The sequence below is a fragment of the Ahaetulla prasina genome, chromosome 2, assembly GCF_028640845.1.
Source record: "Ahaetulla prasina isolate Xishuangbanna chromosome 2, ASM2864084v1, whole genome shotgun sequence".
Taxonomy (NCBI): Eukaryota; Metazoa; Chordata; class Lepidosauria; order Squamata; family Colubridae; genus Ahaetulla; species Ahaetulla prasina.
Genome location: NC_080540.1, coordinates 265,865,592 through 265,879,954, shown reverse-complemented (window position 1 = coordinate 265,879,954; position 14,363 = coordinate 265,865,592). Strand labels below are relative to the sequence as shown.

Sequence of the window (14,363 nt, the reverse complement as noted above, 5' to 3'; positions counted from 1 at the left end):
TTTAGGAAAGCCTTAGAGATGCTTAATCAGGTAATTAACGTTATTAATTATTATAAACCAAGATTATAGTTGTTGCTACAAGACTAAGGGCCAATCAATTGTAATGCTATTGAATTGGCCAAGTTTTTTAAGTACTTAAATTTGTTTTGTCAGCTCTGATTACAAGTTAAAAAAAAATAGAGCTGGATGATCTTGGCTGCCCAAAGAACTAGGAGAACTACCCTGAGATTCTTTTATGGGAAAGAAAATAAAATCTTCAGTTTGGCTCACAATCTATTTGCTGGCCTTAATTCCTTTATGGAACTCAGTTAGCCCCAGATACAAATTCAACTTTCTCATTAGTACACGTACAAATCTAACTTCTAAAAATCTGTTACAGATTCTCAACGCTGTTTCTTACCTGGAAATGGGACACTGAATAAAGAGAATAGCATGCCCTGCTCTTGCACTAGCTAATTTTAGAACATTATCAATGAACATCTAGCCCTTTCTATATTGGCTATTGATTTCCAGTTTGCTTTTTTTATGAAATTGGAAGTTCATAAGAAAATGAACTTCTAGGTTCTACCATATCGCAAGATCTAAAATGGACAGCTAACATCAAAAACATCATCAAAAAAGCACAACAAAGAATGTTTTTTCTGCGCCAACTCAAAAAGCTCAAACTTCCCAAGGAGCTGCTGATACAGTTTTACAGAGGAGTTATTGAGTCTGTCATCTGCACCTCTATAACTGTCTGGTTTGGGTTCTGTAACCCAGCAAGACAGACACAGACTTCAGAGGATAATTAGAAGGCTCAGGGGCTAGGACGTTGAGCTTGTTGATCGAAAGGTCGGCAGTTCGGCGGTTCGAATCCCTAGTGCTTCCATGTAACGGGGTGAGCTCCCATTACTTGTCCCAGCTTCTGCCAAATTAGCAGTTTCGAAAGCATGTAAAAATGCAAGTAGAAAAAATAGGGACCACCTTTGGTGGGAAGGTAACAGCGTTCCATGCGCCTTTGGCGTTGAGTCATGCCGGGCACATGACCACGTAGACGTCTTCAGACAGCGCTGGCTCTTCAGCTTTGAAATGGAGATGAGCAAGGTCCCCTAGAGTCGGCAACAACTAGCATGTATGTGCAAGGGGAACCTTTACCTTTACCTTACCAACCTGCCTCCCATTGAGGACCTGTGTACTGCACGAGTCAAAAAGAGGGCTGTGAAAATATTTCAGACCCCTCACGTCCTGGACATAAACTGTTTCAACTCCTACCCTCAAAAGGATGCTACAGAGCACTGCACACCAGAACAGTTTTTCCCCAAATGCCATCAGTCTGCTAAACAAAAAAATTCCCTCAACAACTATTTACTAAATCTGCACTACTACTAATCTTCTTATCGTTCCCATCACCCATCTCTTTCCCTTAGTGACTGATGACTGTTCCTGATTGTTTATTTGTTAGCTATGACTATCATTAAGTGTTGTATCATTAAGTGTTAAATTTGTACCCTATGACTATCATTAAGTATTGTGAGTGTTGTACCTTGATGAAGGTATCTTTTCTTTTATGTACACTGAGAGCATATGCACCAGGACAAATTCCTTGTGTGTCCAATCACACTTGGCCAATAAAAAAAACCCAAAACAAATTCTATTCTATTCTTCTATTCAAATGCTACCATATAGTTTCACAGCAAAGTTTTTTTTTAATCGATAGTCCATTAGCTAAGAAGCTTCTTATGCAATTCTATCTGCCTAGCCTCCCATCTGCTCCCCACTGCAAAAAAAATGCTAATTTCCCCCCAAATGCTAGGATAGGGTGAAGTGGATGAAAGGATTTAACAAGGGATTGCCCATGGATGATTAACTTTGGTGCCTGCCAGGCTTTTAATGTTTATGCCTTTAATAAATATGTTTATTATGTTTTGTTATTGGAGTAATTTAAATTGTTGACTGGAAGACATATAGAGTATAGTGTAAGATCAGTGATTATAATACTGCTTTAAACTAAATAAATAAACTCATCACAGACTTAGGTTTATTGATACTATCTACAATTAACTCATCTTTAATTGGTTCCAGAAAATGTGATGAGTACCAGAAATAATGAGTACTAAACAGTTTTTTCCCATAAGGGATAATATAGGGAGTTACAACAACTAACACCAACAGGTTCTAACTTGTGCATTGAGTACCAAACAAATAATGAATACCAGGACAAACTTTTAGCTTCAAAATGAGTACCAGATTCAATGAGTTTCAAAGCAGTTGACTACCAAGGTACCACTGTAGATCTAGCAAATGCCCCTTAGACCTTCAATCAAAAAGACCAAACTTCTTGCTCACTAAGCCAATCTGAGTAGATATATAGATGTACATATACATATATACATACAGTACATATACAAACATATACACCTAAAACAGTGGGGTCCTTGAAGTTCTCTGAGCCTGGTAGTTGTTTTTTTCCATTACCAAATTAGGTAACAAAATGTTACAAATATTTTGTTCCATTAGAATCCAGAACAATAACTGCAAGAAAACAAAAAGCAAGCAAACCAAGTATCCTGAAAGCCTAGTCTAAAAAAGATGGAATTGGCAATTGAAAACAGTAAACAAACAAACAAACAAACAAACAAACAAACAAACAAACAAACAAACAAGAAAGGAAGGAAGGAAGGAAGGAAGACATACTAATAACACACTCACATATGTAGATCCCTCGAAGCAACTATATAAAATCATCATGGAAAGACATAGAGTACCTATGTAACCAAGGATGATTTTCCCCATTTTCCTAGCTATTTTGAATTGTGGTGGTTAGAGTGCAGTACTGAAGGCTACTTCTGCTGATTGCCGGATGCCTGCAATTTGGCAGTTTGATTCTAACTGGCTCAAGGTTGACTCAGCCTTCCATCTTTCTGAGATCGGTAAAATGATCCAGTTTGTTGGGCGCAATATGCTGACTCTGTAAACCACTTAGAGAAGGCTGTAAAGCACTGTGAAGTGGTATATAACTCTAAGTGCTATTGCTATTTTGTGTTCTCCTTTCATCAGCCACTATGAAAAAAAAAATAGGGAATTTGTGGGCTCAATTAATTCTGTGGGCAGAATATTATTATTTGCAGCATATCAGCCAAAGTAAGTTTACAGCAAAGGCTGACAATATAGAATACCGTATATACTCGAGTATAAGCCGACCCGAATATAAGCCGAGGTACCTAATTTTACCACAAAAACTGGGAAAAACTATTGACTCGAGTATAAGCCGAGGGTGGGAAATGAGGCAGCTACTGGTCAATGTAAAAAATAAAGATAGAGCCAAGTAAAATAACATGAATATTTATTTGAACGAAAAACAATAAAAGTGCAAAAGGGGGAAGGAGGATTCCCAGCTTTAGAAAATTTAGAACTACGCCGCCTTTGGTATGACCTGAGCATAGCTCATAAAATTATCTGCTACAATGTACTTCCTATCAATGACTACTTCAGCTTCAACCACAACAATACACGAGAACACAATAGATTCAAACTTAAAGTGAACCTCCAATCTAGATTGCAGAAAATGTGACTTCAGTAACAGAGTTGTTAATGCCTGAATGTGCTACCTGACTCTGTGGTCTCTTCCCAAAATCCCCAAAGCCTTAACCAAAGACTATCTAGTATTGACCTCACCCCATTCCTAAGAGGTCTGTAAGGGCGTGCATAAGAGCACCAGCGTGCCTACCGTCCCTGTCCTAATGTTCCCTTTAGTTGTATTCCTTTTATGTATTCAATTCATGCTTATATTTATATAATTATTTAATATGTATTTGACAAAATAAAATGAATAGAATAGAATAGAATAGAATAGAATTTTTATTGGCCAAGTGTGATTGGACACACAAGGAATGAATGAATGAATGAATGAGTGAATAGAATAGAATAGAATAGAATAGAATAGAATAGAATAGAATAGAATAGAATAGAATAGAATAGAATAGAATAGAATAGAATTTTTATTGGCTAAGTGTGATTGGACACACAAGGATCTACCACTTCTTTGGATGCCCTTCCCAAATTGAACACTGCAAGCATGAAAATGAGTCCTCCTTTAGCTTCCAAGGGACCAGGGTGCCTCTGAAGGTCAGTGCTCTAAGTACTAAGAACCCAGCACAAATCTAAGCCTGTATGCACACCAACAGTGAAAATACCCTGCACAGTGTCTCTTGGAAGAGAAGGTTAATTTTCATAGACGTTGGGGTGGCTCTTTTTTTTTTTTTTTTGGCAGGGCAATAAGGGTCTCTAATATCATTAAACCCACTTTAGAAGTCTCTGTGTGTGTGTGTGTGTGTGTGTGAGAGAGAGAGAGAGGAGGCTCCGCTGAGCAAAGCGGCGGCGGGAGGCCGCTGGGGAAACGCGGAAGTAGTCGGAGATCTGCTTGATGGGGCGGATGGGACCTGGGCAGACGCCGATGGCCATGTGCTCCTGGATGCTGATGGGCGGCTTGTCGCCTTTGCGGTGGCTCATGCAGGTGGCGCCCGGGAAGGAGGCGGCTGCGGGGCTGCTGCGGGAGCCGCTGGTGCTGCTGGTGCTGTTGATGCTGCTGCCGCCGCCGTTGCTGCCGCCAGGAGAGGCCGTCGCCAGCCCGGCCCTGCCGCGCCGAGCGCCCGCCACGCTGCTGGCTGCTGGAGGAGGCGGAGGAGGGACGGAGGCGAGCAGCGGCGGCGGCGGCGGCGGCGGACGGCGGACGGCAACGGGTGGGCGGTGGAGGTGATGTCACTGCTCTGCCCAGCCCTGCCCAGGCGAGGCCAGCAAAAGGGCCGGGCGAAGGGGCGACCGAGGACGGGCTCGCAGCCCAGCTGAGCCGCCACGGAGGGAGGAGAGCGGGCCGCTAGGCTCCGGGAAGGCAAAACGGGAGGCGTCGCCCACCGGGATAGACTGCTGGGATCCACGGGATAGACTGCTGCTGGAGCTGGAGGCTCGAAGGAAAGGAAGGAGAGGGGTGGTGGAGCTCAAGGTTCTTTAGCCCTAGACACCTGCCCCGCTAGAAGGGAGGAGATCGGGCGGCCAGTCTCCGGGAAGGTAGACGGGCCGGATTCTTACCGGGATAGACTGCTGCTGGAGCTGGAGGCTCGAAGGAAGGAAGGGAAGGGAGGTGGCTGAGGCGGGCTCGTTAAGGCTCTTCCAAAGCAGCCCTGCTGAACCGCTACGGAGGGAGGAGGCGGGGCCGGCTAGGCTCGGAAGGCAAAACGGGAGGCGTTAGTCACCGGGATAGACTGCTGCTGGAGCTGGAGGCTCAAGGAAGGGAAGGGAGGTGGCTGAGGACGGGCTCGTTAAGGCTCTTCCAAAGCAGCCCTGCTAAACCGCTACGGAAGGGAGGGAGAGCGGGCCGCAGTAACTGAGAAAAGCCTGACGAGGCGGCTGGGCTACCTTCTGGCCTCATGAGTCGGCCGTCCGTCCGTCCGTCACTTCTCGGCTCGGCAGCCGGTTTTGAAAAAGGTTCCGTCGCTGGGTTTCGGGACTTTTGTTTTTAAAAACACCACCTTCCCTTTTCTCCCTAGTTGAGGCGTTTTCCCAGTTCCTGTTTTTTCCGCCTTGCCTGTTGAGTTTTACCTGACAAGTTTCTTGCGCTTCCTCGACCTCCCTCCCTCCCTCCGTCCCTTTCCTTCCCTCCCTCCCTCCCTCCCTGTCTTGTTTGTAGCCCCAGCGCCCCTTTCGGTTGTATTTAAATCCAGAGCTTGAAACCTCCTCAGTGGGAGGAGAGGAACGCGATTTGGCAGCTGACCGCACTTGCACGGGCTGGGTAAGGAGAGCCTAGACACCTGCCCCGCTACGGAGGGGAGGGAGAAAAGAAGAAGCAGCCAAGAAAAAGGGGTGGGGTGGGGTGGGGAAATGAATTTAGGAGGCGGCGTGTGTGTGTGTGTGTGTGTGTGTGTGTGTCTGCGCGCCCGTCACCGCGAGGAATGCCAGCTATTTCTTTGAAGGCGGGTGTGTAGCCAGGCGCCCTTCCTTCGCTTGAAACCCGGGAGGGTTTTCACTCTTCGCTCCCTGCGTGTGTATTTGTCAACAATTATAACTCTTCGGTCGGGGTCCCTTGCCTTGCCTCGCCTCTCCCTCGTGCCCTCTCTGTCAACGCTGTCAACAATTATAACTAACGCGCGGGTAATTGTGCGTGAGGGGGTGTGCGCGTGTGTCCACATAGGAATAAGTACGCATGCGCGCGCACTAACGAGAGCTAGCTGCCTGCGGTAGAAAGGACTCGCTGCAAGAGGAAGGGCTGAACGGCTTGGCTCGAGTATAAGCCGAGGGGGCGCTTTTCAGCACAAAAAACGTGCTGAAAAACTCGGCTTATACTCGAGTATATACGGTATGTATTTTAGAAATAATCACAAATATATTGCTAAAAATTAGGTGTAATAATACTCTTAGCAGAAATATAGACAAATTGTTCTTATTTAAATAAAGAGCTGCAGCATGTATGTATATATGTATGTATATATGTGTGTGTGTGTGTGTGTGTGTATATATGCACACATCTTTTTAAAGAAATATAATAAAATAACAGAATTTTTATGTCAAATGAAAATGATGAACTGTGCAGGGAGTTACAGAGATCAAAGCAAAATTATGGAAGTGAAATTGTATTTGACATACATATAAAGATAATTATCAGTCAAATGGGAGAAGGTTCAGAAGTAATGGCTGGTAAGAAATTACTAATCTTTGTAGGGGCAGAATATCTAAGTAGATGAACATTATCTCCCTGATTCAGATCATAGCAATCATGCAGCACTTGTCATATGCAGCCTTACATTCAATCTGAAGAAAAGAACATTGCGGGCCATGAAAAATTACTACATTTTTGCAAAGTGTCCTACAGGAAATGAACTCATATTCCAAGATATGCTATGATGAAATCTTTTCTCAGATAAATATAGGATAGTGAAATAGGTTAGTAATTCACATACTAGACCTTACCCTGCATGAGGTGACTTTAGAAAAGTTGCCAGCCACATTTATTAAAACATCTCAAAGTCTTAGAATGTTATATTCTCCCTTTTAAAATTGTGAAAAAATGTAAGCTTTCCATCTTCTGTAGCTTGAGGAAAAGTTCTCAGTTTTCTTCATCAGATGTCTGGCTATCATCTTCCACCCTGTTGGTTGTGAAAGAAACCAAGGGCCCAGCAAATGCCAATTGTAATCTATCAAATGAGATGGAATTTCAGTGATATTGTCAGCCTTGAGTTCTCCAGCTTCTGCTATCAGTGGTAAATCAGTCTTGTTAAAGACACAACCATAAACAATATTTATCTTGGTACAGCTTCCTATTCAATACCTCTGCCTCACTGTATGGCTGGTGTTGGATGTAGCTTGCTCTGCTAAGCAACCATTGTCTAACACACACATAGTTTTACAGCAGATGTGATTATATGACTGTTACTTTCTTTGGTTGTATCCAATGCTGCATTAATGATATGAAAAAGGGGGAGGGAGGGGAAGGAGGAGGACAGGATTATATAGAATTTTTTCATATTAATACCAGAATATGCAGCAATGATGGGAGATTCTAGCTTGATTTTTTTTTCTATCATCTTTCACAAATCCTCAACAGCTTAGTCAAATGAGATTTGAGTGAATAAAGATTTCAAGGGCTCATGCATAAGATAATTATAGTTTCCATGTGCTCATTTATTTAAGACAAGGAAGCATTTATACAGAGAAATGGTTTAATACATTTAGAGTCCCAGAACAACTGGTTTCCAGAAAACCATCAAGAAGTTTGCATGAAGCCTGATTTACAGCAAGAAAATGCTAAATATTAAATTAGAGACCATAGCAACTTTGACCCCTTCATGGATTACTGCCTTGTCGTGGCAAAAGGGCTTGCGGAGCTCAATGAAGCTATGAGCTATGTTGTGCAGGGCCACCCAAGATGGACAGATCATAGCAGAGAGCTCTGACAAAACGTGATCCACTGGAGAAGGAAATGGCAACCCACTCCAGTATCTTTGCCATGAAAACCCCAGGACAGTACCAAAAGGCAAAAAGATATGATGCCGGAAGATGAGCCCTTCAGGTTGGACTCATCTTTCATTTATTATCATTCATTCAATGAATGAAAAAATCATTTCTGAAATATGCAGACAGCAATTGTTAGTAGGTAAACAATGGTGCAGCCTCAAAACAAAAAAAAAAATGTTCTATTTAGGGAAAAAAAACATATGCATGAAAAGATAGGTTTTCTATTGGAATCTGTATGAGATATGTGGTCCCTCCACAACAATATAACACTTACTGATTCTCACCAGAACTCCAGTTCTCAACAACTACAATTTGAAAAACTTGTTATCAGGAATTTATCTCCGGAATATGTATGATGTGGAATGTAGTAAAAGCTTTTTTTACTCCTTCTATCCCTAAAGTATAATCATAACCAATGGATCATAAACAATTCTACTTTTTATGTATTGTATATACAATATATTGTATTGTTTCTTGTTATATTTGTTAGACATTCTGGGAGCTATAACATGAAAACATATTTCTTTGAATAAGTTTTTAAATTTATTTGTTTGAAAAATGTTTATGTAAACTTCCTAATAGTGACCTACAAGCAACTACTTAATACAAAATTTCAAAAATGCTCTGAGTTGAAAATATTCCAATTTAATTTCAAAGGAAGAACAAAATGAAGTTAACAGATATCTTAATTGAAAATCTGTTTCGTAACATAAACTTACATTGGCTGTCTGTAATTGCACAAATTCTTATAATTACCAATGTTTAAATAGGTTAAACTTATAGTGAAAAAAAGCTTGGTTTAATTACAAACAGGTACAATCTATTGTACAGTATATGTTATATATTATATAAATAATTGATTTACATAGATAGCTGATAGTTTTCAATTACACAATTTCTATAAATATACACAATGATAGTTTTTGTAATTACAATATTGTTATATAATTAGGAGTTTGACATGCCATAAACACTTGTGAAAGAACAGGGATCTTTTCTACCTTAATGTTATAGTCTCTGAAAACAATCTTGTACTAAGATTCCAACTAGCATTTTAATACGCCTTAGTTTATATTTATAGGTCATGAGTATTAAAACTTCAGGAACTAAAGTTTCAGAAGGTCTGTAGTTGATTTTTCTAAAAGGTGATTTTTAACATTTCTTTGGATAGTACAGACCTGAAATTACCTGTCCATTTCATTATATATGAATTATAAATTTAACTTACAATTAACTGTAGTTAATAAAGTATAAGAATAAGAGAATTTTTCAAGAAATTTATGTTTTGCTACACAGATCAGCATAATTTATATACACTGTATCCCAATATTCTAATACATCATGTGTGAGTATCAATTTCCCCTTCAACAATATCTTTTGCAACTCAGCAGTACAATATAAAAATGTGTACCAAACCTATTTCTTTGACAGTTTTAATCAAGGATGATGCATGAATCTCAGATTTACAAAATTGGATCACCCAATGCTAAGCTACCAATTTTTCATATACGGACTTAAGAGTAAATTGTAAGCAATGCTGTTGAGTTTTTTTTTTTGTTTACATTTATACCCCGCCCTTCTCCGAAGACTCAGGGCGGCTTACAATGTATAGGGCAATAGTCTCATTCTATTTGTATATATTTACAAAGTCAACTTATTGCCCCCCCAACAATCTGGGTCCTTGTATATTTATAGTATATAGTTGTATATAGTTGTATATTCATGTAGTAACCAATTAGCTTCTTTACAGTCCAGGATTGATTGACTATTTGTTAATGTTTCTTTGCTATATATATACAGTAAAAATGATTCTCGGTAGATTATTGGTTCTTTTAGACTTAAAACTATTTTGTTCCCAAAGACCAGAACAAATGATAAATTTTCATCGTTAGGCCATCCATTATTTCATTTTAACATTTCCAAATAAGAATGATAATGAAGAAAAAGCAATATTGCTTTGTTACTTCCTTGAATTATAAGATGAATACATAAATATTATAAACAAACTTCCCAAACGTGATTATACAAAATCTGTCTGTCTGTCTGTCTATCACTTACTTTCTCTTCACCAAAGGAAAAAGGGAAGAGATGACGAATAAATGCAGAATTGGGTGAACTGTGAAACTGATTATAAAAATTCTACTAAAACGGTGGAATGGAAAGAAAGCTGCTCAGTTATTCTAAAAAGGTAGTTATAAATCTACTCTGGCTGCAAGAGACGGTATTAATTCAGCCAGCTTTATCTTATCTTCATTTAAATATTGTGCTTTTTGATCCTCTTTCGTAGATGTAACATATTCACTTTTACTACCTACATACTAGCGCTAGAAGAATCAGAGTGATATAGATGTATTTAAGGTATACTTACTATATTGGCAATTTCTCCCCATGAATTCACCTGGGCACTCACAGGAATAGTTAGCTACCAGATCTGTACAAATACCATCATTCTTGCAGGGTTCAGCTTCACACTCATTCACATCTGTGGAGAAGGAATTAAATCCTTGGTCAAAAAATCTCCATTATCAGAACAAGTCCAGTACTTGGAGAGATTGCCTATATAAAGTATAAACATGTTTTCAGTTAATGAACAACTATAGAGTTTTGACTTTTTCAGATATGTAATTAAGAACCAGGCATCTGTTAGTAATAAAACATGGAACATAATATAATCAGAAGAAACATCTTAACATCTCCATTGGTTTCCATGGAAAAATTGTTTGATTCTCAAATCCTGTTTATTATTAAAACAAAGACAAACAAACAACCCCTCCTTCTGAATTTTGCTTGAACTAAGTCCATGAAAACAAAGCTGCAAAATAAACTATTATCTGGAACTAATTATTGACTACTCCAAACTTTCAAACATTGCACAATATCAAAATGCTGCAGTTGGTACCATGGTCTGTAGCGCCGGACTAGGTGTTTAACAAGTTCTGGAATTCCCTCCAGTGCAGTGGTGAAATCCATTTTTTTTTACTGGGTGTGGCTTGGTGGGTTGGTGTGGCTCGGTCGGCGTGGCATGGGGAGGATACTGAAAATCTCCATTCCTACCCCACTCAGGGGAAGGACACTGCAAAATCCCCATTCCCTCCTACTCCTGGGCAAAGGATATTGCAAAATCTCCATTTCCACCCCACTCTGGGGCCAGCTAGAGGTGGTATTTGCCAGTTCTTCGAACCGCTCAAAATTTCCACTACCGGTTCTCCAGAACCTGTCAGAACTTGATGGTTTTTACCTCTGCTCCAGTGTCCTGTTTTTGGGTTACGAAGTAATAATAAACTGCATCTATGGATATGTTTGTACTTTCCCTTTCCCCCTACATTCCTGGATATGTTATATCTGGGAGGGTTTTTGTGTGTTGAGAAAGAGGGTGACCTGCATAAACTCTGTCTGGGAGAAGACAGAAGAACCTAGCATGAAATAATTAACAATATTCTGAGATGTGTCCAATAGAGTCACAAGGATAGATTGAGCAATATTTTTCCGAAAGTTTTTTTTCTCTACCATCCCTGGCTGCCTTTTTCAATGGCTGCCTTTTATGTTTCCTGTTACCCGATTAGCATTTTCAAAGATTTCGTCTTTGGCCTGCATTGAGTTCCAAAATAATATAAATACTGTTTCTTTAAAGATCCAAATTCAATCTGTTGCACTCTAGGATTTAGTTGTGGAAATGTGTACTTCTATGCAATTTTAAGAGTTGCACAAAAAATCCTAGAAGTGGATCACCACTAGGCAGAGTATGCCATGGATTCCTGTAAAAGTTGTAGTTGTCTGTCTGTCTTTCTTTCTTTCTTTCTTTCTTTCTTTCTTTCTTTCTTTCTTTCTTTCTTTCTTTCTTTCTTTCTTTCTTTCTTTCTTTCTCTCTCTCTCTCTCTCTCTTTTCTTTCCTTTCTTCTCTCTCTCTCTCTCTCTTTCTTTTTCTTTCCTTCTTTCTTTTTTCTTTCCTTTCTTCTCTCTCTCTCTCTCTCTCTTTTTCTCTTTCTTTCTTTCTTTTTTTCTTTCTTTCTCTCTCTCTCTCTCTCTTCTTTTTCTTTTTCTTTCTCTCTCTCTCTTTCTTTTTCTTTCTTTTCATTTCTTTTTTTCTCTCTCTCTCCCTCTCTCTCCTTCCCTCCCTCTCTCCCTCTCTCCCTCTCTGTCTCTTTGTGTGTTTCTGTCTGTCTGTCTCTCTCTCTCTCACACACACACACACACACACATTCCCCTAGACCAGGGGTCTCCAATCTTGGCAACTTTAAGCCTGGAGGACTTCAACTCTCAGAATTCTGGGAGTTGAAGTCCTCCAGCTTAAAGTTGCCAAGGTTGGAGACCCCTGCCCTAGACTGAAATTAAAATACATTCCTATCAACAAATGGCTCAAATGTGCTAGTATTGGATTTTGTCCAACCTGACTGATTCTCTTTGTTGATTGAAAAATTAGAACTTTTCTAAATGAGAGAGAGAGAGAGACAGAGAGAGAGAGAGAGGAAGGGAGGGAGAGCGCCAATATTATTTCTTCTTCTTAATTGCTTTTAATATACACTGAGATAGCAATCTTTGTAATTCATTATTTTCATTGTAATTTCACATATTAAAAATATGTCTTCAGGGCAACAATCATCACAATCTTTCTTGAACTCTATTACCATGACTGACAATTTATATATATCTGACCATAACACAAGTGGTTTATTTTATTATTTTTGTTCCTGAGGAGGAATTTTTGTTCCTGAGGAGGAATTGAGTCAAAACATTATCAGTCATCACAATTTACAGAAATATTAAAATCTTTTAAGAATAATTCTGATCTACAAATAGAAAAAAAACATTTCAAGAAAGTACAAATTTTGTATGAAAGCGAACTGCCAGCAAATGACTCTGTTAGTCCAGTTACCTATTAAAATACTTCAACCTGTCTACATGTTGTCTTTAGTTGTCTATATCATTTCATAATTTCAGATCTCTATAATATGATAATTGCCCACATGCCTAAACAGTAAATTAACTATAGATGATTATTTCAATCATCTTCTCAAAGGAAGGTCTCAATGAACATATATGTATTATCAAGTTTAATAATTTGTCATGTTGCGTTAATGCAATCTGGGGAAATTGTAGGGCATTATCTGTGCCACAATATTTGAAGAACTGAGAGCTGTGGTGGTGCAGTGGTTAGAATGCAGTACCCCAGTTTACTTCTGATGACTGCCAACAGCCAGCAATCTCACTAGGCTCAAGGTTGACTCAGCCTTCCATCCTTTCAAGGTCAATAAAATGAGGACCCAGCTTGTTGGGGAAATATGCTGACTCTGTAAACAGCTTAGAGAGGGCTGTAAAGCACTGTGAAACAGTATATATAAATCTAAGTGTTATTGCTATTGCTATATCCAGCTTTCATATAAAAGGACTAAAAGTTCTGACTTGTAAAAATTCCTTCATTAGGTAGGAATTAGTAACAATGGTTTTCTGTATCTTTCTGATGTTTTGCAGTCCAGATCCAGTAGTCCTGTGAATACTGCCAGGCAGCAGCAACATGACCATTAGGCAGTAGACCAACCAGATGGAAACCAGCTCCTAGTTTGGCTCTTCAGTACAAACTAGGAGAGTTTGAATGGAAAGACCAGCCAGTCAGATAAGTGTCCGTGTCCTGGTCCTGCTCAGATATGGACACATCACAGGTGGAGTAAAGGTTTTACTTGAGGCTTTCCAAATCCTGAATAGTCTTCTCCAGAAATTTCCATGCCAACAACCACAAAACCTTCCAAGAGTTCACAGTTTAGTCCAGGAACGAACCCGGCATGAGTCCCCAAGGCATAAAAAAATCCAAAAGGCAGAGGCAAGGCTAAGGCAAGTCCATGAAGCAAGGGTAAAATCTGTGAAGCAAGCCCAGAAGTCACCCAGGGTCCAAGGTACACAGTCCAAATCTGGAAACAAGATTCAAGGCAAGAAACATAGTGGCTGACAAATGCAAGGCAAGGAAATAGATGTGTTGTCCCAGAGTTCCTTCACTCCACTCACTGAACTAAATAGCTGCTTCCGGTGCAAACCATCAAGAGGGGTGAGGCTTCCACTGTAGCCTGGTTCACCTTCATTATGCCTGCCTCCTGCCAGGCCTCAGTGCTCTTGGATCAGATGGAGGCAGTTCTTCCTCATCTTTACTGGCCAGCTGAAGCTTTGTGCTCTGTCCTCCTGAAGACTGAGGGTTTTCAGCTGCAGCTGTGTCCCTTCTGTCCCTAAATCAGCCAGTTACCTGTACAGTCACTCTCTCCTGCAATTGTTCCACAGTGCTCAGCCTCACTGCTCCTGACTTGGAGCCTCTGGCAACCTTTGGACATTCCTCCATGACTCCCTCTGAGGTGCCTGGAACCGGCTCTTCCTCATCGAATAGGTGTCTAGAGAGG

General features: G+C 40.1%; 1 protein-coding gene across 1 annotated transcript in view; it reads right to left on the bottom strand.

The window, feature by feature from the left end:
* The window catches only part of EDIL3 (EGF like repeats and discoidin domains 3), a 290,594-nt gene that overhangs the window by 86,666 nt on the left and 189,565 nt on the right, over positions 1 to 14,363 (bottom strand). Inside the window, exon 4 of the mRNA XM_058171246.1 lies at positions 10,352 to 10,465. Within this exon, the coding sequence (XP_058027229.1) occupies positions 10,352 to 10,465 (114 nt within the window). The remainder of the gene's footprint in view (positions 1 to 10,351; positions 10,466 to 14,363) is intronic.